Source organism: Hyperolius riggenbachi, chromosome 12, assembly GCF_040937935.1.
Source record: "Hyperolius riggenbachi isolate aHypRig1 chromosome 12, aHypRig1.pri, whole genome shotgun sequence".
In the NCBI taxonomy this organism is placed as follows: Eukaryota; Metazoa; Chordata; class Amphibia; order Anura; family Hyperoliidae; genus Hyperolius; species Hyperolius riggenbachi.
In genome coordinates, this window is record NC_090657.1 from 218,601,207 (window position 1) to 218,624,972 (window position 23,766).

Below are 23,766 nucleotides of genomic sequence, written 5' to 3' on the forward strand. Positions count from 1 at the left end.
GTACACATGCAACAGATCAGTATCTGCAAAAGATCTGTTCCTGCGAAAGATCCGTTCCTGCAAATTGCATTCACAGTGTTTGATATCTGCAGATCTCATACACACCTTGTTTAACAGACAATCATCTGCAGATCAGACAATTATCTGCAGATCTGAAAATCCATCCTGGTGGATCTGATCTGCAGATGAATGTCTGTTAAACAAGGTGTGTATGAGGATCTGCAGATATCATAGACAATGCATTTTGCTTGAACTGATGTTTTGCAGATACTGATCTGTTGCATGTGTGCAGCATCTTGCAAAGATTTTTATCTGATGGGGAGTTCAGCTCAATAGAATAGACTGTGTAGAACAGAGGTGCCCACACTTTTTCGGCTTGTGAGCTACTTTAAAAAATTAGCAAGTCAAAATAATTTACCTATGTACAATTTTAGAAGCACACTTGTACCGGTATATACTGAATATAAAATGTAGTGGGGTCGGGATCTACCATAAGACCTTAGCGATCTACCTAATGGGCACCTCCGGTGTAGAGTATGTTCTCATACTACATGGAACGGGGTAAAATTGGTCTGTGATCTTGCCTTTTCCAAAGATTTATCTCAAGTGTGTATGCAGCATAAGGCAGCAATCACTTATCCATGCAAATTCCACATGCGATTTTCAGTACATCCATTCCTGCATTTTACAATTTTAGTGTTCTGAACTTTTACTTTTTCCTTTTTGTGGTTTTGTATGCATATTTTATGTTTTTTCAGTGCATACCAATTAAGTTAAAGAATACTCGAACTGATGTGACATAATGAGATAGACATGTGTATGTACAGTGCCTAGCACACAAATAGGCTGTGTAACTTTTTTTCTTTCTCTGCCTGAAAAGAGTTAAATATCAGGTATGCAAGTGGCTGACTCAGTCCTGACTCAGACAGGAAGTGACTATAGTGTGACCCTCACTGATAAGAAATTACCCTTTTTATCTCTTTCTTTCTCTCAGAAGCCATTTTCTGCTAGGAAAGTGTTTTATAGTTGGAATTTCTTATCAGTGAGGGTCACACTATAGTCACTTCCTGTCTGAGTCAGGACTGAGTCAGCCACTTGCATACCTGATATTTAACTCTTTCAGGCAGAGAAAGAAAAAAAGGAACACAGCCTAGTTATTTGTGTGCTAGGCACTGTACATACATATGTCTATCTCATCATGTCACATGTCACTTCGGGTATCCTTTAAATTACATGAGAACGTATCTAGTTGACAAAGGGAACACAAGGTGAGAGGGATATGGAGGCTGCCATATTTGAATGCAAGGTGCCTGGCAGTCCTCCTGATCCTTTCCAATGACTTGCATCACATGTGAATTGCATGCTGCAACTATAAACCACTCAACGTTATTTAAAAATGTAGAAAAATCTAATAATGCACACACACAAAAAAAAAGTGTCAAACGTGATAATAATGAAATAAATTAGATGTACAATGTAAATCGCAATTCCACACAATACACAAATTCTAATAAGTATGGACACTGCCTAAAGGAAGGGTGGCTGCAGACACACAAAAGTTACAGTACATAGGGATGGTCAATGGGATGCAAATAATTTTGAGTTGATGCAGCATCAGGCCTGGAACCCACTAGAAGGCGCAAAACGCGATCGCTAGCTATTTGTTATAGCGTTTTGCAAGCGATTTTGGGAGCGATTTCCCTGCTCCTATACATTTCATTAGAATTGAAACGCTCCCAAAATGCTGCATGTCCTGCGACTGCAATTTGCAATCCCTCTAGTGGAATCTGTCCCATCCATTTACATTGGCAGAGCGTTTAGGGAAATCGCTAGCGTTTCCAGGCCTTATGTATATTTTGTATGGAGATAGATGCAGCTTGAAAATGAACCAGTTAAATCCTGCTGAGGTAAAATTTGATTGGGACATGTTCAAGCTGCATAAATTTGCATATAAAATTTGCATAACCGTACATCAACTCGAAATTATTTGCATCTCATTGTCTATTTGTACACCTACAGGCGTGGCAGAGAGGGTGCATGTAAAATCGAAAACAAAACAAAAAAAATGACAACTTACCGATCTCTTGTCGGTGTCGGTCCCCTGCTGGCCTTGTAAGCACGCCGTCAGCTTTTTATGGGTGCTGTGAGTGACTTGCTTCACCAGTTCCAGCCGCTTCTCCACCTGTGGGGGAGGGGAGGACAAGATGGAGGAATTAATGCAAGCCGGCCGTGCGCTGCTTAGTACCTGCAGGCGACGCATTCACTCTAAACACCAGTTCTGACGCTGTTTGGTACTTTCTCGGCAAGGATTTACTATAGCCTCTCATTATGAAATCCACCACAGAAGGGGGACGCCAGGGCTTCATTTCAGAACCTCTTCCTGAGCGTACATGCAAATTAGGCGCTGCGGAAATGTCGGTACCGGAAATAGCTGCTAGTAGTATATTGGTAAAATATAACTATTGGGCAGTAATAATTGTTAAACCTAACCCTATTCTTACACAAGCCCTCCAAACACCCAACCCCCAGCCAAACCCTAACCACCCCCACTGACGCCTAATCCTAACCAACCCCCAACCAAAACCAAACCCTAACCACCACCACCGATGCCTAATCCTAACCAACCCCCAACCAAAGCCAAACCCTAACCACCCCCACCGATGCCTAATCCTAACCAACCAAAGACAAACCCTAATCACCCCACCGATGCCTAATCCTAACCAACACCCAACCAAAGCCAAACCCTAACCACCCCCACCGATGCCTAAACCTAACCAGACCCCAACCAAAGGCAAACCCTAACCACCCCCACCGATGGCTAATCCTAACCAACCACCAACCAAAGCCAAACCCTAACCACCACCACGGATGCCTAATCCTAACCAACTCCCAACCAAAGGCAAACTCTCACCACCCCCTCCGATGCCTAATCCTAACCAACCCCCAACCAAAGCCAAACCCTAACCACCACCACCGATGCCTAATCCTAACCAACCCCCAACCAAACCCTAACCACCACCACCGATGCCTAATCCTAACCAACCCCCAACCAAACCCTAACCACCCCCACCGATGCCTAATCCTAACCATCCCCACCGATGCCTAATCCTAACCAACCCCCAACCAAACCCTAACCACCCCCACCGATGTCTAATCCTAACCATCCCCACCGATGCCTAATCCTAACCAACCCCCAACCAAAGCCAAACCCTAACCACCACCACCGATGCCTAATCCTAACTGCTCCAACCGATGCCCAATCCTAACCACCACCACCAATGCCTAATCCTAATCACCACCACCACCGATGCCTAATCCTAACCGCTCCAACCGATGCCTAATCCTAACCGCTCCAACCAATGCCTAATCCTAAAAAAAAACACACCGATGCCCAATCCTAAACACCCCCATCGATGCCTAATCCTAACCACTCCCACCGATGCCTAATCCTAACCACCCCCACCGATGCCTAATCCTAACCACCCCCACCAATACCTAATCCTAACCACCCCCACCAATACCTAATCCTAACCACCCCCACCGATGTCTAATCCAGAACACCCCAACCGATGGCTAATCCTAACCACCCCAACCAATGCCTAATCCTAACCAACCCCCACCGATGCCTAATCCTAACCACCCCCACCGATGCCTAATCCTAACCACCCCCACCGATGCCTAATCCTAACCACCCCCACCGATGCCTAATCCTAACCAACCCCGACCAGTGTCTAACCCTATGACCTATCTCCACCAATACCTTACCCTAAGTGATCGCCGCACATATCCCTAATCCTAATCGAACCCCAACCGATGCCTAACCCTAACTGATCCCCCCACCGATGCCTAACCGTAACTAATCCTCCCCACAGATGCCCAACCCTAACCAATCCCCCAACCAATGCCCTAATCTTAACCGATCCCTAATCCTAACAACCCCCCCCAACGATGCATAATCCTTACCCCTGCTCCCCACTCGCAAACCCACCAAATAAGGGCCTTCACTGCAGGTCACAATAAATATTGGGTGCCATAGAAGTTTGGGCACTCCCATAGGCATTAATATCATCCATTAAAGGACGCCTCTGGGTACTCAGATATCCCTTAATTGCCGATGTCAACATGGGCCCCTATGGGGCACCCAAACTTCCACGGTGCCTCCGGTGCCCAAATTTCCTGTCACCCCCAACGTGTCCCAGCCACTCACCTGTAACAAATCGTCACTGAGGACCTCGGTCTTCTCCGCCCTGCAAAGAAATAGAGAAGTCAAAGTCTGAAGATTATCTATCAACTTAAAAATACACAATAATCACACAACAATGGCTGAACAGACTTGAATGAAATTTGGCACACACATCGTACATTGCCTGGAATAACATATAGGATACTTTTTATTTCCATAACCAAAAAGTGGTAGGAGACGAACACAAATTTCCCTGGGAAAATGTAAACGACAGCCATTCTTACACTGTTAATGGCAGGGAGCTCAAACTTTGCACAGTTGGCCACTGGGTGACTGGGATTAATATTCAGAAAAGTGGGTGGAGCCTACAACAGCCAATAAAAATTCACCTGTTGATTTTCAAGGGGAATATTTAATTGCTGCCATTTTTGCACTGTTAATGAAACAAGCCTCAAACCTGGTATAGTCGGTCACTGGGTGACTGGGGTTCAAATTCAGAAAAGGGGGTGGAGCCACAAACAGCCAATCAGATTTGTTTCATTTCAATGCTTACTACTGATGCCAAAGACTGCAAAGCTAACAAACTTGTCATTGAGTAATTGTGTGTTAATTTTTATTTATTTTTTTAAAAAAAGTGGGCGGAGCCAACACCAGCCAAATACACATCCGGGCAACGCAGGACCATCATCTAGTAAATAAATGTTTAAGGCTAGTTTCACAGCAGCACTGAAAGCCAACGTTTCCCAGGGATTCCTTTCATCGGATGGGGATGGGCAATGCAGGGACTTCCTGGCCAGATAAGAGGCGAGTTCACTTTGCAGAATGCTGCTCTGGGACACAGTTTCATTCACTTTGAATAGCCCAACCTGAAATTTCAGATCTGCACATAAGCTTCTTTTGTCCTCCTCTAAAATCACCTCCTCACACACACACATACACAAGACTTCTCACGTGCTTCACCCCTCCTCTGGAATGCCCTTTCACAACATATCCGTCACTCTCCAAACTTTGAACATTTTCCCTCAAAACTCACTTTCTCTGACAAGCACTTGCTCTGCTCCGTAGGCTATTCCCCTTTCGCCCATTTGTTTTTCTTACTTTGTACAGCTCCATGGAACATGTTGGCGCTTTATAAATCAATAATAATAATAATAATATCAGCACTGGCACGCGAGTTCAGAGGGGAGCAGCTGATTGATGATGAATCAGCTGCTATTCAATTGCAGTGTAATCTTTCTGCCTGTCAAGCAGAGAAGCCATTCTGCTAGACAGTTTATAGGACCACTATCAGGAAAAATGGTCAAATTTGAAATATATGAAAACATATAAATAAAAAGTACATTTCTTCCAGAGTAAAATGAGCAGTAAATGACTTTTCTCCTATGTTGCTGTCACTTTCAGCAAGTCTGATCTTTACAAAACCCCGCCCTGGAAAGGATCTCTACAAAGATGCAGGCACCCCCTCCCTTTCCCCCCGTACCTGTTTGCACGCTATTCTAGCATTTGGACTGAGCAACTGTCGTTTAACAAGTGCTTTTGAAAATCAAGAAAACCCTGAGAATCCCCCATGAGGAGATGGGTTAGTCCAAAAATCTATCAGTTCTGTCACATTTCTGCTAACTACTGTAAAAGTGGCCATACACTCATTAGATTAGCAGCAGATAGATCATCAGATAGATTTCTGATCTATCTGATGTGTTTAGGAACATTTTTTACTAGGAACAGATTTCCAATAGATTTCAGTTTGAAATCTATTGAAAATCGATCTGATGGCATTTTTTTCCCATCAGATTTGCATTGGGACCAATGAAAATTGATAAGCAATCTCTTCAAGATCGATTTTGATTTTCCACCCTGGCCGATTGATTGAAATCGATCGAATCGGCAAACAATTTCTGGTCGATCGTTAATCGGCTGAGTGTATGGGCCCCTTAAGTGACAGCCACATAGGGGGAAATTAATTTATAGGACCATTACATTTTTTATTTATGTGTTTTCATGCGAGGCAAAATAAATCTGGAGGCCCCCCCCCTCCCCCCCCCGATAGACACCTCCAAACCAGAAAGCAGCACGAGGGAGCTTTGTTACCGCAAAATTTCCCCCCAGGGCCCATAATCTGGCTGTTGTCCCCTCTGTCCACCCCCCCCCCCCCCGACTTAAGGGACACCAGAGGCAAAAATAAACTAATGAAATAAACAATTGTATCTATATTCCTTCTCCTAAAAATGACTTTTTAACATATTCACCAGTTTTATTTTATGTTTAAATCTACTTTTTACGTTTTAACGGTTTTATTGTTTATACTCAATGACACATTCATTGAAGTATGCCAGAGCTAAAATCTATGAACTATTGACCCTTTTTATATCTTTCCTGCTCTCAGAAGCCATTTTCTGCTAGGAAAGTGTTTTATGGTTGGAATTTTTTTAATCAGTGAGGGTTACACTGAAGTCACTTCCTGTCTGAGTCAGGACTGAGTCAGCCACTTACATACCTGATATTTAACTCTTTCAGGCAGAAAAAGAAAAAAAAGGAACACAGCATAGTTATGTGTGCGCTAGGCACTGTACATACACGTGCCTATCTCATGTCACATGTCACTTCAGGTATCCTTTAACGGTGTTCTCTGGGTTCCTGCAGAGTCTTTGTTAGAGCAGCGTCTCACCTGTTCTGGCGGGCGTGCCCCTCTGTCAATCCACAACTCTGTGCACTACCTGTCTTCATCCTCACAGGGGCGCCTCTCCTCTATGACCCAACGCATGTTATTATGTCATATCATGCCGCAGGTCACAGAGAAGATGCAGCCAGTGGTGGATGAAGATGAAAGTGCACAGAGCCACAGACTGACAGAGGTGTGCGCCCGCCGGGACAAGTGCCCGGCACTATGCTGCCGAAGACTCTACAGGTGCTCTCAGGAAGCCACAGTTAAGTTGGGGGAGGAGACACATGGGGGCCCGTACAGGCTTTGGGGCCCTGGGGCAATTGCTCCTCTTTACCGCTATGGTAGCACCAGCCCGGCAAGTTACCGGCTGGGAACCCATCAGCCGGCATTTCCATTGGGGTCTATGAAGCGGCTTCCACAATGGACACCCAAACAACCTGATCCAATGTAACTTGTGCAGGTGGGGAGGGAGGAACTGGACACACAACCTTGGAAACGGCCCATGTGATCTGAACCACTGAGGATCACTACTTCCTCTGCCCACCGAGACTGATGCTTGCACAGCTGCACGCCAGAGAGGCATGCTGGGACTTGTAGTCCCCTAACAAGTAGCCAGACTGTCCATACTTGGCACACAGGGCAGTGGCTGCCAGCACAGCTCAGGGGGTTTGTGTGGAGAAAGGAGAGGCAGGGCATGCTGGGACTTGTAGTCCCTAACAAGCAGCCAGACTGCCCATACTTGGCACACAGGGCAGTGGCTGCCAGCAAAGCTCAGGGGTTTGTGTGGAGAAAGGAGAGGCAGGGCATGCTGGGACTTGTAGTCCCTAACAAGCAGCCAGACAGCCCATACTTGGCACACAGGGCAGTGGCTGCCAGCAAAGCTCAGGGGGTTTGTGTGGAGAAAGGAAAGCGAGCGTTTCCAGGAATTGTTCCCGCAACGATGGAGAGGTGATGACGATCCCCTCGCGGTGTAAACACAGAGAGAATGGTTCAGCTCGGCTGCCCGGCATTGTGTCCAGTCTGTAGAGAGCAAGGGTGAGCGAGTCCCAACAGGCCTAACATCCAAATCTGCCAAAATAAACAGTCCCCAGAGCACCAGATTCTTCACTCACTAAAGCCCAAACATGACCCAACATTTAAGGTAGCCATATATCTAGCGATTTTACCAGCCAATCGATCAAGAGACAGATCTCCCTCTGATCGAATCTGGTCGCTCACCATAAACCACAGGCCCATTCCCCATCGATTTCAGCATGAAACGGCCTTGTGACACCGCCCCCAACCGCTGTCCCACTAATGTTTTATGCCTCCCCCATATTTTTTTGGCTACAGGTTCAACAACACAGCCAGTAGCTGCCCAGGTGCGTACACACATCCAATTTTGATTGTCTAATTTTACCACTTCTGTTTAGTATAAAGGCCAACAGATTGTGAATACTATGGACAGATTGTGTAGCTAAGCGCTTATACAACACAGAAATGGTAAAATTGCCCATTATTGGTCAATCAGATTTGGATGTGTGTACCAAGAATAAAAGACGTACATTAGGACCGCCTTCAGGGGGGGGTTTACACTTTCTACCGCGTTGAATGCATGCGATCTTTTTCACACACTATTCTGCGTTTGCGATTTCTCTACTCCTTTTGTGCTTTTGTATGCGAAAGTTCACATTGTGATTTTTCTGTGAATATCAATGAAGCCAATTTCCATGAGCAATGTATGGAAATAACTTCAAGATCGCATGCAATTGTATGCAAACTTTAATGATTTATTATCTATTTAGGTTTCCTCTCCATGCCACTAATTGACTGAGCAGTCTATTTATGATGCATGTATGTAATGATTTAACACTTCTATCTTTACATAGACAAACTGTATATACTCGAGTATAAGTCTAGAAATTTAGGTCTGACTCACTACGTAAAAGTATAGGGGTGGACTTATACACGAGTCACGGGCAACACTGAGCACACTGAGTAATGTGTGTACTAATAGTGACATTCCCATTTGCAGCAATTTATCCTGTGGCAAGTTATACTGTGAGGAAAGGAAATGCCATGAAAACACAGATCTGAAAGTCCTGGTCACAACAATCAACCAGGAAAAGGAGGGGGGGGGGGGGGGGGGGGGGGAGGGGGGGGTTTGATTACTAGGCTGCATAAAAGGGAGTGAATACTTGCAGCACTAGGGGGGCTGGAGAAGGTATTGGCTGCACTTAAAGAGAAACTCCGACCAAGAATTGAACTTTATCCCAATCAGTAGCTGATACCCCCTTTTACATGAGAAATCTATTCCTTTTCACAAACAGACCATCAGGGGGCGCTGTATGACTGATATTGTGGTGAAACCCCTCCCACAAGAAACTCTGAGGACTGTGGTACTCCTGGCAGTTTCCTGTCTGTGAACCTTGTTGCATTGTGGGAAATAGCTGTTTACAGCTGTTCCCAACTGCCAAAAAAGCATGCAGCAGCTACATCACCTGCCAGCAGTAAAAATGTCACCATGTGATAAATGTCAGAATGTAAATCAGGGAGAGGAAAGATTTTACAATAGGCAAACACTGACTAAATCATTTATACACAATTATTGTAAGAATGAAGCACTTTTTTAATTACATTATTTTCACATGAGTTCCTCTTTAAGGGACAGGAGGTGTTAATGGCTGCAATACTATAGGCAGTTCAGTCATTAACCCCTCCTGGTCCCCAAGTGCAGCCATTACTTTGCTATGTAGACTTATACATGGCCCGAACCAAAACCGGAGCCACAAATACCAATGTTAAAAATAGCGGCCATCTTCACACAGATTCGCGGGATACAGGTTGAAAAACTGAACGGAATGTACGGATTTGATGGTAATTCATGGACCGCGGATAGAGGGGTAATGAAAAGCAATACAAAAAACAGATCTCCCTCTAGACAGAAAAGGGGCAAACAGGGCACCCAATGTATATAAAATGCTCTAAAAACAATAAAATGAAAAAAACGAGGTGGCTTACCTCAAAGACGACAATTTCATAGGGATCTCGCCCCCACACGCAACGCATTGCCTGTGCTTTTTATGCCATTAAACAAATTCATCTTTTATGAACTTGTCGTCTTTGAGGTAAGCCACCTCGTTTTTTTTCATTTTATTGTTTTTAGAGCATTTTATATACATTGGGCGCCTCTTTACCCCTTTTCTGTGGCTGAGGGGAGTTCCCTTACACCTGATGCCGAGTGGTTGACACCACTAAACGGGTGACTCAGAGCGTAAGTTACCTTTTTTTCAAGAAAGCGACCATCTCCAAGACCTCTGGTTTACTCCAGTGGAGTCGGGTTTGTGCACTCCACCTGCCTGAAGTGGTCGGTTGCACCTTGTGCAACTCACTTTGTGAGTATTTTCCACCCACGCCACGATTTTTTGACATACTGAACCATTTGGGCACCCATTGTCTGTGTTTTTGTCGTTATAGTGTTTACACTACACTTTTTTTCCCTCTAGACAGACTACTTTGCACACAAAAACGGAGGGAGAGCCGGATTGCATACTGCCTGCTGCTCCCCTCAACATCATCTTTGCGGACCCCCCCCCCCCCCCATAAATTGCCCCCAGGTTGCCTCGAGGGGATAGCAGCCAGGAAGGCGGGCAGCAGGCACAGCGGTAGGGGGGAGGGGCGGTTGGACCCCCCCTCCCACACCTGAGTCCATCCCTCCCTGCTCACACTCCAGCGAAGCAGCGAGCAGGGAAGAAATTACCTACTTTCTTCCTCCACTTGCCACGTCACTTCCTGCAATGCTGCCCACTGAAGTACAGAGGGCAGCATTGCAGGAAGTCATGCGGCGAGTGCTGGAACGCTAGGAAGGTAATTGCTCCCCCGCTCGCTTCATTTGCAAATAGCTGGAGGGGGAACGGGGATGGGGAACGACCCTCCTCCACACCGCTGTGCCTGCTGCCCACCTTGCTGGAAGCTACCCCCTCCAGCTCGGACGCCCTCCCCCCACGACCAGGGACTGGAAACGTATGCTGCAGCACGGATCCGTTTGCGTTTCACTTTTTGAAAACCAGATCCCAGACAACGGATTGCGTTCTGCAACCATACCTGGTGTGGACCGAGCCTTACTCCAATAACATCTGCAACGCGTTTCGCAGGTCTGTCGCCCGCCTCCGCAGGCAAAGTACAACAAAGAGCAGCTGAATGAGCGTCAGGACGGGTATAGCGCCTAAGGACTAAAGATGTCACCACCAGTGATACATTTCAGCACGCAAATCAGGGAGAGGAAAGATTTTACAATAGGCAAACGCTGACTAAATCTATAAATAAATATTGTAAAAAACAAAATAATCCATTTTATTATGTTATTATTATTTCAGTTCCTCTTTGACACACAAATATGAAACAAGGATGCTTTAGAGAGATGGTGAATCCTTCCATCACTTCCCCATGTACAGCCAAGCGAGGGGCCCCATCCCCCCCGTGACCCCGAGCACCAGCCTAGTGTGACTATTCAGAAATCTCACCGCGTTTGGTAATTACTACAGATTATGAAATATCAGCGCTCTGCTCCAGGGAAGGAGACGGTTCTCCCGCTGATGGCGGAGAGCACTGCGGGCGCTCACAGATTGCACTTCAGCCGGCTGATTGTTAACGATTAATCCGGCCGGGGAAAAAAAAAACCGAGAGAAAAAAAGCTGCTGCCTACCCGCGGGATATGGGCAGCGAATCCTCTCACAATGCAGACAGAGGAAATGAGAGCAGGCCTCTCTATCCCTGGCACGGTGTGCATGCCAGCGTACCAGCCCTCAGGACAAGGCAAAATGCATTCATTTATTTTTAGAAACATTCGCCTGGAATTACTGGAGGAACGCTGCAGAGGACTCGGGCTGTGGACGGCGGGTTTAGGTTCCTCGTGTCCCGCGTGGCGTTCATAACAACATCTGCACATTTTCCACAGCTGGAAGGAATGATAGATAACTAACCAGAGGGCGGCACACACCTCTGCCTCATGAATAACACCATGCCACACCCAAACCTAATGGAGAGCCAGGACTTCAGGGATGTCACACCCACTGGGGAGCCAGAACCTCAGTGATGCCACACGCACCGGAGAGCCAGCTCCTTAGTGCTGTCACACCCACTAGGGAGCCAGATCCTTAGTGGTGCCACACCCACTGGAGAGCCAAATCCTTAGTGGTGTCACACCCACTGGAGAGCCAGATCCTTAGTGATGCCACACCCACTGGGGAGACAGATCCTTAGTGATGCCACACCCACTGGAGAGCCAGATCCTTAGTGATGCCACACCCACTGGAGAGCCAGATCCTTAGTGATGCCACACCCGCTAGAGAGTCAGATCCTTAGTGATGCCACACCCACTAGAGTCAGATCCTTAGTGATGTCACACCCACTGGGGAGACAGATCCTTAGTGATGCCACACCCACTGGAGAGCCAGATCCTTAGTGATGCCACACCCACTAGGGAGCCAGATCCTTAGTGATGCCACACCCACTGGAGAGCTAGATCCTTAGTGATGCCACACCCACTGGAGAGCCAGATCCTTAGTGATGCCACACCCACTAGGGAGCCAGATCCTTAGTGATGCCACACCCACTAGGGAGCCAGATCCTTAGTGATGCCACACCCATTGGAGAGCCAGATCCTTAGTGATGCCACACCCACTGGAGAGCCAGAACCTCAGTATGCCACACCCACTGGAGAGCCAGAACCTGAGTTGTGCCACACCCACTGGAGAGCCAAATCCTTAGTTATGCCGCACCCAATAAAGAGCTAAAACTTCAGTGATCCCATGCCCACTAGTGAGCCAGAACCTCAGTGATCCCATGCCCACTAGTGAGCCAGAACCTCAGTGATCCCACGCCCACTAGTGAGCCAGAACCTCAGTGATGCCACACCCACTGGAGAACCAGAACCTCAGTGATGCCACACCCACCAGAGAGCAAGAACCTCAACAATGCCACACCCACCAGAGAGCCAGAACCTCAATGACGCTACACCCACTAGAAAGAAAGAACCTCAGTGGTGCCACACCCACTGGGGAGCCAGAACCTCAGTGATGCCACACGTACCAGAGAGCAAGAACCTCAACGATGCCACACCCAGTGGGGAGCCAGAAACTCAGTGATGCCATACCCAATGGAGAGCCAAACCCTCAGTGATACCACGCGCACAGGGGAGCCGGAAAGCTCAGTGATGCCAAATACACAGGAAATCCAGCCCATAACATCAGTGAAGCCACACCCACAGGAGCCTGCCCGAAACCTCAGTGAAGCCACGCCCACTGAACAGACAGAACCTCAGTGATGTCACACCCACTGTAAAGCCAGAACCTTAGTGATGCCACCAGGCCTGTGGAGTCAGTACAAAAATGTTCCAACTCCAAAGTTTATAAAAACACCAGGTCCAGGTACCCAAACTTGCTCAGACTCCTCGACTCCACAGCCCTGGATACCATACCCACTGGAGAACCAGAACCTCACTGATGCCACACCCACTGAGGAGCCACAAACTGATGTCACACCCACTGGTGAGACAGAACTTCAGTGATGCCACACCCACTGGGAATCCAGAAACTTGGCGATGTTGCACCCACTGGAGAACCAGAACCCTAGTGATGCCACACCCATTAGAGCCAAAACCTCAGTAATGCCACACCCTCTGGAAAGCCAAAAACTTTGATGTCACACCCACTGGTGAGCCAGAACCTCAGTGGTAATTCATGATCCAATACACGTCTTGCCCAGTGACCATCATTTTCCACTTAAAAACAGAATGCCTCACATATCCAGGACAAGGTCCTCCAGCATTAGAGGTGGAGAGTCTAAAGTGTTGCCCCCTCCCCCCCCCCCCCCAACTATGCCTAACCCAGTGTAAGTCGCAAGATGTGCCCCCCAGTATTAGGTAGCCCCTGCCTAGTTGAGTTAGCCATATAAGCCACCAGTAGCCCCCACCATAAGTTAGCCTTATGTTCCTCTAGTATTAGACAGCCCCCTCCTTAAAGAAGCACTATAGTGAAAAAAAGTTAAAATGTAAAATAAGTGCAAACAGACAAATGAGAATTATGGCAAAATGTGCCATAAATTACTTCTCTCCTATGTTGCTGTCACTTACAGTAGGTATTAGAAATCTGATAGAAGTGACAGGTTTTGGACTAGTCCATCTCTCCATGGAGGATTCTCAGCAAGGCTTTTATTCTTTATAAAGATATTCCCTAAAAAGGATTTTAAAAATGATGCTGGCCAGCCTCCCTGTTCGCTACACAGTTTTGGTCAGTTATGACCAGTCAGAGGCTACTGCGCGTACGTGTACCCTGAGCCACACGCACCCTGATCCCGCCCTCATTACTAGGAGCATTCTGAGCATGCACAGCAGCTATTTTCCCATACTGTGCATGCGCAGAACACTGCAGTGCATGGAGGCACAGGGAGGAGTCACGTGGCCGGCCTGCATTGAGGGGGTCACTGCTGCTGGCCAGAGGGTCTTGGAAGGACAATACGAGCACAGGATGACTCTGGGGGGCGTCAGGATGCCCCAGTTTCTTTTTCTCCTTTACTCACTTGAGGACCACAGTGGTAAACCCCCCTAAAGACCAGGCACATTTTTACCAAAATGCCCACTGCAGCATTAAGGCCAAGCTGCAGGGCCACACAACACAGCACAAGAGTGATTCTTTCCCCCCCCCCCCCCCCCCCCAACAGAGCTCTTTGATGGGGTCTGATCTCCCCCAAGTTATTTTTTTTAAAAAATATTTATTATATTTTCTTATTTTTTCCTATTTATTTATAAATATATATTTTTTAAAATCCCTCCCTTCCCCCAGCTGGCCAATCACGGCGATCGGCTGTCATAGGCTTCTGCCTATGATCGCTCTCTTGTCCCCCAGGGGGACAGCCATGTAACACGGCTGTCCCCAGTACAGCGCTGCTGCTGATCGCAGCGTCTTTACAGTCTCCCGAGCGGCGATCGGAGTCTGAAAGTGGGGCGGAGCTCCGCCCCTCGAGCAGGAGATGCGCGTGCAGCCTGCGCACGCAATCTTCTGCAAACTGCAGCCCCAGGACTTGACGCCAATTGGCTTTAGGCGGTCCTGGGGCTGCCGCCGCAGCCACGCCCATTGGCGTGGGGCAGTCCTCTAGAAGTTAGAGGAACTGTCGCGAAAATCTTAAAATTTGAAATGCATACAAATAAGAAGTACATTTCTTCCAGAGTAAAACGAGCCATAAATGACTTTTCTCCTATGTTGCTGTCACTTACAGTAGGTAGTAGAAATCTGACAGAAGCTACAGGTTTTGGGTTAGTCCATCTCTCCATGGAGGATTCTCAGCAAGGCTTTTATTCTTTATAAAGATATTCCCTAAAAAGGATTTAAACAATGATGCTGGCCAGCTTCCCTGCTCGCTACACAGTTTTTTGGCAGTTGGACACAGCAACTGCCATTCACTAAGTGCTTTTGAAAATAAATAAAACCCTGAGAATCCCCCACGAAGAGATGGACTAGTCCAAAAAAATCTGTTGCTTCTGTCAGCTTTCTACTGCCTACTGTAAGTGACAGCAACATAGGAGAAAAGTAATGTATGGCTCATTTTACTCTGGGAAAAACATACTTATTTGTATATGTTTGCACATATTTTAAATTTTAAAATTTTTCGCCATAGTGCCCCTTTAAGTTAGATAACCAGATGTACCCTCAAGTATTAGGTAGGTCCCCTCCCAAGTATAGATAGCCAGATGAGCCCCCAGTATTAGGTATAATCTAATATATTAAAGAAAACTTTGGAAAGAAAAAAAAAAAAAAAAAAACATCCCCTGGGGGGTACTCACCTTGGGTGGGGGAAGCCTCCGGATCCTATTGAGGCTTCCTTCATCCTCCTCGGTCCCACGGCGGTGGCGGCGATAAAGCTCCCCGAACAGCTTATTTAAATTTAAAATTCAGATTTAAATATTTACCTTCCCGGCTCCAGTGCAGGCGCAGTATTGGCTCTCCGCTCGGAGATAGGCGGCCCGCTCTACTGCGCAGGCGCAAGTCTCCTGCGCAGTGGAGCGGACCCGACAGAGATCGGCTATTTTCGCCTATCTCTGTGCTGAGAGCCGCAACAGCGCCCCCGCTGGAGCCAGGAAAGGTAAATAAATCAGCGCTTATCAGGCTTGTCGAGGGAGGATTGCCGGACACTTCAGGGGAGCCATTGGGACCCTGAGGCTTCCCTCTCCCGAGCCCCAGGGGAACTTTCTTTTGTTACAGGTTCTAGTTAAAGTAAAAAAATAAAAAACAAACAAACAAAAGTAAAAGAAACACACAAAAAATAAAACAAAGAAACACGCATGCAAGTAGAAGCTGGGGAAAGAACAGAGATCACGATTTTCTCGGCTTTGCCTGATATTGAAGTTCATACAGAGATACTGTACGCAGCTTAACCAGCGTTCCTTCACAATCACTGGAAATGATCCTTGCGAAGCGCTCCTGTCACATTTAATCAGTGCACGGGAGCGTGATGGCAGAGCCTGCGCTGCGGAGGGGCAGCCAGCTCCTTGCTGTGTGCGCCCGGCTGCCTTGCAGGACAGCAGAGGATTCTGGGAAACAGGGCTGTGTGGCTGCAGCTCTGTGTGAAATTAAGCAAGGGGGACAGGATGTCACTGTGCTGCGTTTTGAGTGAAACATTTTTAAGATGGCCCGGGGACGAAGAGGGTTTTGCTCTGGATTTTTCTCTCCATCATTGTAAACTCTGGGCAATGCAGCTGGGCTTCCCCGGGTAATTAAAAATTAAACCGATTTAAAAAAAAAAAAAAAAAATCAACCATCGCTAGAAAGACTCTCATAACAGTCTGCAACCCTCCTCTGCAGACTTCAAAATTAGCCGGCTGAGTACTGCTTGATCTAAACTCTGAACCAGAATTCAGAGTCTCCCCAGGAGGCAAAGGGAAAGATGAGGTCTAGTAGGACCAGTGTTCAACCTCTTCCGGATGGTGGTAATTGAAATCTACGCCCTGTTTGTGTATTCCTGCCAGGGCATACATTTTAGTTTGTGTATTCCAGCCAGGGCATCTCCGCGTCATTCGCTCACTCTTCCCATTCCTGCTGCTGTCCGTGTCGCTGCCCTGCTGTCACGCTGACAGCAGAGCTTCTGTATATCGAGCAGGAGCGACCCTCTATATTGCTCTGAGCCAATCACAGCAATCACGTCATAAAAGGGCAGAGATGGCTCTGGTCTTAAAGGGGCCATAGCTATCCAGTCCCAAAGTGGTTAACTCACAAAACTTCCAAGTGTAAATTTGCACCCACGCTATAACCCAGTGTTCTCCCCAGGCTCTTTTAGCTGGGTGCTCCACCCGGCTAGATTTGATGAGCACCCGGCTGTCATCAGCTCACCTCCTCCTCTGTTGTAAGCAGAGTTGTGCAGAAAAGTGCCCTCCTTCCATTATCTCATCTCACCCAGCTGTTTTTTCATGCCACCCGGCTGGAAAAAAAATTCTAGGCAGAACACTGTAACCCCATAGGGCCTGTATCTTTTCCTCTGAGTCAGGATTATATACATTTCTTTGGTTTGTGCTTATTCCTCACTAAGGGCTTGTTCACACTTAGATTGATTTTGTTTTTTAAACTTCCTGACTGACGTCAAAAAGTGAAAAAAATATTGCTACACAAAAGCTCTATTCTCAGCGCAAATCGATCTGAAAGCGCTTTCAAAATCGCTCCATAAATCGCTCAGTGCTTGCAATTGCGCTGGTGAATTTATAATGTGAACATGGCCTAAGGTTTTTTTCCCCTTATAGACCAGAGCAATTGTCACATTTCAGCGCTCCTTCCATTCATTCGCCAATAACTTTATCGCTGCTTATAAAATTATCTCTATTTTTTTTTCTACACCACTTAGTCTTTCTTTGGGTGGTACATTTTGCTATGAATTATTTTATACACACTGTATATATTTCTTGCCTTGTCAATTCCCTCTCAGTTGGCGGTCCTTCTGAATAAGGGATGGTTTATGCTAAAAGAGCTGTATAAGTGTAACCATTGCCACCAAGATCTCGTGCCCATCAACGTAATGGCAACGCACACAACAAACTGCTGATGCATTGCCATTCCATTCAAAAAGCAAAGAAATCTGCACGGCCATGGATAAACTGGAGGAGCTTATTGGGTGCAAACTGAGGGTGGCCATACACACACCGATTGCCACCCAACCAGGCAAAGCAATCAATCTTTCTCTCTCTCTCTCTGATTAGGGAGGGATTGATTCCTACCACACACATAGCACATCAATTTTCAACAGAATTCTGCAAGAAAGCTATCATTTTTATGATTTATATAGCGCCATCTTCCACAGCACTGTACAGATTATACTGTCTCGTTGCTTAACCACTTCAGCCTTCAGTCGTTTTCACTTTATGCATCCGAGCAATTTTCACCTCCCATTCATTAGTCTATAACTTTATCACTACTTATCACAATGAACCAGGGCTGTGGAGTCGGTGCAAAAATCCACCGACTCAGACTCCGACTCCTCAGTTTAGGATGTCACCGACTCCGACTCCGACTCCTCTAATTTGCATATTACAATTTTGTTGATTAACAGTATGTAACATGAAATTCGTCTCTTAACTGCCAACGCTTAGGAATTTTACAAGACAACTGAAGTGAGAAGGATATGTAGACTACTATATTTATTCCCTTTAGACTAAAACTAGTCCTTGGTAAGAGTACTTGTAAAAGGTTTAGACCGGAACAAAGAACATCTATCAGGCCCTAGGCAATGTAACTGTGGGTACATGTAAGAATGATGTGCAGGTACTCTGCAGGGGAATGAGGAGATTCTTCCTCTATTACACACTCTTCATGCACAATCTGAACAAGGTTTATGGGTGGCAGACAACACCTCTGTGTCCAATGTGCACAGCATTCTCAGTGGATTCCCTGCAGCTCTGTGGGGAGTGCATATGTAGAGTATAGTACTACTGTGTAACAAAGTAAACCTGAGACAGATGAAATTAAAGTTGTATACATACCTGGGCTTCCTCCAGCCGCCTTCAGGATAATCAGTCCCTGTATGTCCTCCTCCACCACCTGGATCTTCTGCTATGAGTCCAGGTACTTGAGCCAGTCGGGTGTAGTGCGCATGCACACACTCCGCCGCCAGGAGCATACTACACCTGTGCAGCACTATTGCGCAGGTGCAGAATGTTCCTGGCTGTGGGAGCGGCATGCGGCGGGACAGCGCTGACTGACTGAATTACCAGGACTCATAGCAGAAGATCCGGGTGGTGGAGGACAGCGAGGGACTGAATGGCCTGAAGGGGGCTGGAGGAAGCCCCAGGTATGTATAAAACTTTACTTTTTATCCGTCTCAGGTACCCTTTAATTTGTAGTCACCAAACCAAATTTTAACAACATATCAAATTATTTGATTTCATCAGCAAAGGGAGTGCATACATTTGCATAAATCAGCATCAGTACAGAATTATTTCCATCTCATTGACCATCTCTATTAGTGACACAGCTACACATCAGGCTTTATTCTTACAGCATAGATGTTATTTAGTATATATGTTATGGCCAGAACCCGAAGTGTGGCCACTTCTAGTTCTGGCCGGCCACTTCGGGTTCTGGCCGGCCAATGCGCGAAGTGGCCGCAGCGCAGCGGCCAATGTTAGAAATGGAATGTTTCCTTTTAATATTAATATAGTTTTCCGGCCGTCTCTGGCCAAAATGTAGCAAAACAGTTCGTTCATTGAATGAAATGAAGCTGGCGGCTCCGCCTCCTCTCCTCCGCCCCTGCCTCTCTCTCTCTTCTTCGGGCAGCCGGCGGGGACACGCGTGTCCCCAAGAGTCGTTCGTGGCGCCAGGAAAGCAGAGCGGGGAGGCTGCAGACATTGCTTCTGCCGGCACCCGCTCTGCAGGGACGAACGACAGGATTGCCTGCCGCGACGATCGACTCTGGGGGGGACACGCATGTCCCCCGCTGCCAGTATCGGGGAGAAGAGAGAGAGGCAGGGGCGGAGGAGAGGAGGCGGAGCAGAAGCCGGGCGGCTTCATCCTTCTACATTGCCGCCAGCTTCATTTCATTTAATGAACGAACTGTTTTGCTACATTTTGGCCAGAGACGGCCGGAAAACTACATTCATAATAAAAGGAAACATTCCATTTCTAACATTGGCCGCTGCGCTGCGGCCACTTCGCGCATTGGCCGGCCAGAACCCGAAGTGGCCGGCCAGAACTAGAAGTGGCCACACTGCGGGTTCTGGCCGTAACATATATAAGAGATTCCTGTGTACACATCATATATACAGTCACAATCAGATGTGTATATCTGACCTTAAAAATACGGGGACTGCTTTATTGAAGCAGCACAAGTAACTAATTTTGATTGGTTTATTTCATTTTTGTGGACTAAGCACAGCTATTACTGTATATATACTGTGTATATATACATTATTTTTAATGACTATTATCTGAGAAATAGAACATTTTATCATATTTTCTATTTTAATTACAGTTACAAATTCATTAGGAGTCGGAGCATTTTTTCCCGACTCCAGGCACCCAAAATTGCCGGACTCCACGACTCCGACTCCACAGCCCTGCAATGAACTGATCTATATCTTGTTTTTTCCGCCACCAATTAGGCTTTCTGTGGGTGGTACATTTTGCTAAGAGCTACTTTACTGTAAACACATTTTAACAGGAAGAATAAGAAAAAAACGGAAAAAAATCATTATTTCTTAGTTTTCGGCCATTGTAGTTTTAAAATAATACATGCCTCCATAATGAAAACTCACGTATTGTATTTGCCCATATGTCCCGGTTATTACACCATTAACCTCCTGAGCGGTATGGACGAGCTCAGCTCGTCCATCACCGCCGGAGGCTGCCGCTCAGGCCCTGCTGGGCCGATTTTTATCAAATAAAGTGCAGCACACGCAGCCGGCACTTTGCCAGCCGCGTGTGCTGCCTGATCGCCGCCGCTCTGCGGCGATTCGCCGCGAGCAGCGGCGAAAGAGGGCCCCCCTAGCCGCCTGAGCCCTGCGCAGCCGGAACAAAAAGTTCCGGCCAGCGCTAAGGGCTGGATCGGAGGCGGCTGACGTCAGGACGTCGGCTGACGTCCATGACGTCACTCCGCTCGTCGCCATGGCGACGATCTAAGCAAAACAAGGAAGGCCGCTCATTGCGGCCTTCCTTGTTTATTATGGGCGCCGGAGGCGATCGGAAGAACGCCTCCGGAGCGCCCTCTAGTGGGCTTTCATGCAGCCAACTTTCAGTTGGCTGCATGAAATAGTTTTTTTTTAATTAAAAAAAAACCCTCCCGCAGCCTCCCTGGCGATCTCAATAGAACGCCGAGGAGGTTAAAATGATGTCCCTATCACAATGTATGGTGATAATATTTTATTTGGAAATAAAGGTGCATTTTTTCCATTTTGCATCTTTCACTATTTACAAGTTTAAAATATAGAAATATTTCATCTTTACATTGATATTTAAAAAGTTTAGACCCTTAGGTAAATATTTACAATTTTTTTTTTATTGTAATGTTTTTGTTTTTTTTTAAATAAACATTTTATTTGGGTATTTTTTGGGAGGGTGGGATGTAAACATTAGTTTTATAATGTAAATGTGTGTTGGGTTTTATTTTTTTTACTTTTAGTTGTAGTTTTACTTTTTGGCCACAAGATGGCGGCCATGAGTTTGTTTACATGATGTCACTCTAAGCGTTACATACGCTTAGAGAGACGCATGGAGCACGCAACAGCCAGAAAAAGCGGAGCTTCCGAGAGAAGCTGTCGCACTTTCTGCGGGGGAGAGGAATCAGTGATCGGGCACCGTAGCCCGATTCACTGATTGCCTGGCTAACGAACCGCAGGCCAAGAGCGCGTGTGCACGCGCGCGATCGGCCGCGGGAGCACGCGGGCGCGCACATGGCCTCCTGGGCGTAGCTAGTACGTCCAGGAGGCCAAAGTAGTTAAGGGAATCTGAAGTGAACATAAACTTATGATATGATTTTTATGTGTAGTACAGCTAAGAAATAAAACATTAGCAGCAGAGATGAGTCTAAAGGGGCCCATACACTGGTCGATTTCAGCTATCGATCTATGGAATCAATAGGAAATCGATTCTATCAAATCTATCAATCGATCGATCTGTGGCCGATTTCGATCGAACGATTGATTTGATCTGACAGGATGGAAAATCTAGGTCGATCTGCTGATGGCAGCAGATCGATGGCCCATAGAGTTGCATTGGATCGAATGGTCCAATAATGCATTTAGATCAATTTCCAATTAATTCATTCTAAATCTATTGGAAAGCTGTTCCTAGTGTGTGCCACACAACAGATAGATTCCTGTCAAATTTCGACTTAACAGGCATATGACAGAAAACTATCTGATGGTCGAATCTGCTGCAAATCTTTAAGTGTATGGCCACCTTAACCTGCCTGGCGTTCTATTAAGATCGCCAGGCTGGCGACCGGACGGTTTTTTTTTAATTAAAAAAAAAACTATTTCATGCAGCCAACTGAAAGGGAGGGCGCTCCTAATCCGGCGATCAGAAGTAACAAGAAAGGCCGCGATGAGCGGCCCTTCTTGTTTTGCTTTCCTCGTCGCCATGGCGATGAGCGGAGCGACGTCATGGACGTCAGCCGACGTCCTGATGTCAGCCGCCTCCGATCCAGCCCTCAGCGCTGGCCGGAACTGTTTGGTCCGGCTGCGCTGGGCTCAGGCGGCTGGGGGGACCCTCTTTCGCCGCTGCACGCGGCGCATCGCCGCGGCGGCGACGATCAGGCAGCACACGCGGCTGGCAAAGTGCCGGCTGCGTGTGCTCCTTTTTATTTCGTCTAAATCGGCCCAGCAGGGCCTGAGCGGCACCCTCCGGTGTCTCTGGACGAGCTCAGCTCTTCCAGAACGCTCAGCAGGTTAATAGTTAGTTTCCAGTGCAGGAAGAGTTAAGAAACTTCAGTTGTATATCTATGCAAAAGAGCTTTTTGAGCTCTGTGACTAGTCGTGGACAGCACTGTCTGTTGAAGCTCTTATCAACTGTCTCTCATTGTTCCCTCTTTGTTTATGGTTTTTCTGCAGATAAAAATTCAAAGGATCACTGGCCTGCTCTGTGAAATCATTTAAAATGCTGAGTGTATTGTGGAAACTGCATATACCGGAAAATAAAAATATGACACTATTTTCTTCGCTACTAATGTTCTAGTAATTATCTGTACTACACAACCAATTCATTATATCATGAGGTTTTTTTTCCGCTTCAGTGTCATTTTAACTGTCCCTCAGAGGGGCTCACAATCGAATTCCTCTTATAGTCGTATGTCTATGTATCGTGTAGTATATCTATTGTAGTCTAGGGCCAATTTAGGAGGAAGACAATTAACGGATCTGTATGTTTTGGGAAGTGAGAGGAGGCCAGAGTGCCCGGAGGAAACCCACACAGACATGGGGAGAATATACAAACTCCTTGCAGATAGTGCCTTGGCTGGAGTAGGAACTGGGGAAGCAGCACTGCAAGGCGACAGCGCTAACCACTACGCCACTGTGCCAATCGAACCGCTAGACCGTGCAACACCATCGATTTACTGCCACTCTTGCCCTGCCCCCCAAGCAAGAAGTTTGATTTCATACAACCGATCATTTTGATCAATTTTTGTTAAAAATGTATTGAAATTAAAACTGATCTGACATTTTGTGCAACAGATTCCAAGCAGATTCAATCAGAGAGGTCAATCTGTTAGGAAGTTGAACAGGAAAATCGGTGTGAGTAAGGCATGCTTAGCCTTAACCACTTCACCCCAAGGGGGTTTCACCCTAACGGACAAGAGCGATTTTCACCTTTCAGTGCTCATCCCTTTCATTTGCCAATAGCTTAATCACCACTAATCACAATGAAATGATCTATATCGTTTTTTTCACCACCAATTAGGATTTTTGGGGTTG

The 23,766-nt window shown here is 46.6% G+C and overlaps 1 protein-coding gene across 8 annotated transcripts in view; it reads right to left on the reverse strand.

Moving 5' to 3' along the window:
- Positions 1–23,766, reverse strand: part of ARHGAP44 (Rho GTPase activating protein 44) — a 178,086-nt gene that overhangs the window by 87,139 nt on the left and 67,181 nt on the right. For all 8 annotated transcript variants that reach the window (XM_068261908.1, XM_068261907.1, XM_068261912.1 and 5 more), the window contains exons 2-3: positions 4,208–4,247; positions 2,078–2,182 (exon numbers count right to left, since the gene is read on the reverse strand). In XM_068261908.1, coding sequence (XP_068118009.1) covers positions 2,078–2,182; positions 4,208–4,247 — 145 coding nt within the window. The remainder of the gene's footprint in view (positions 1–2,077; positions 2,183–4,207; positions 4,248–23,766) is intronic.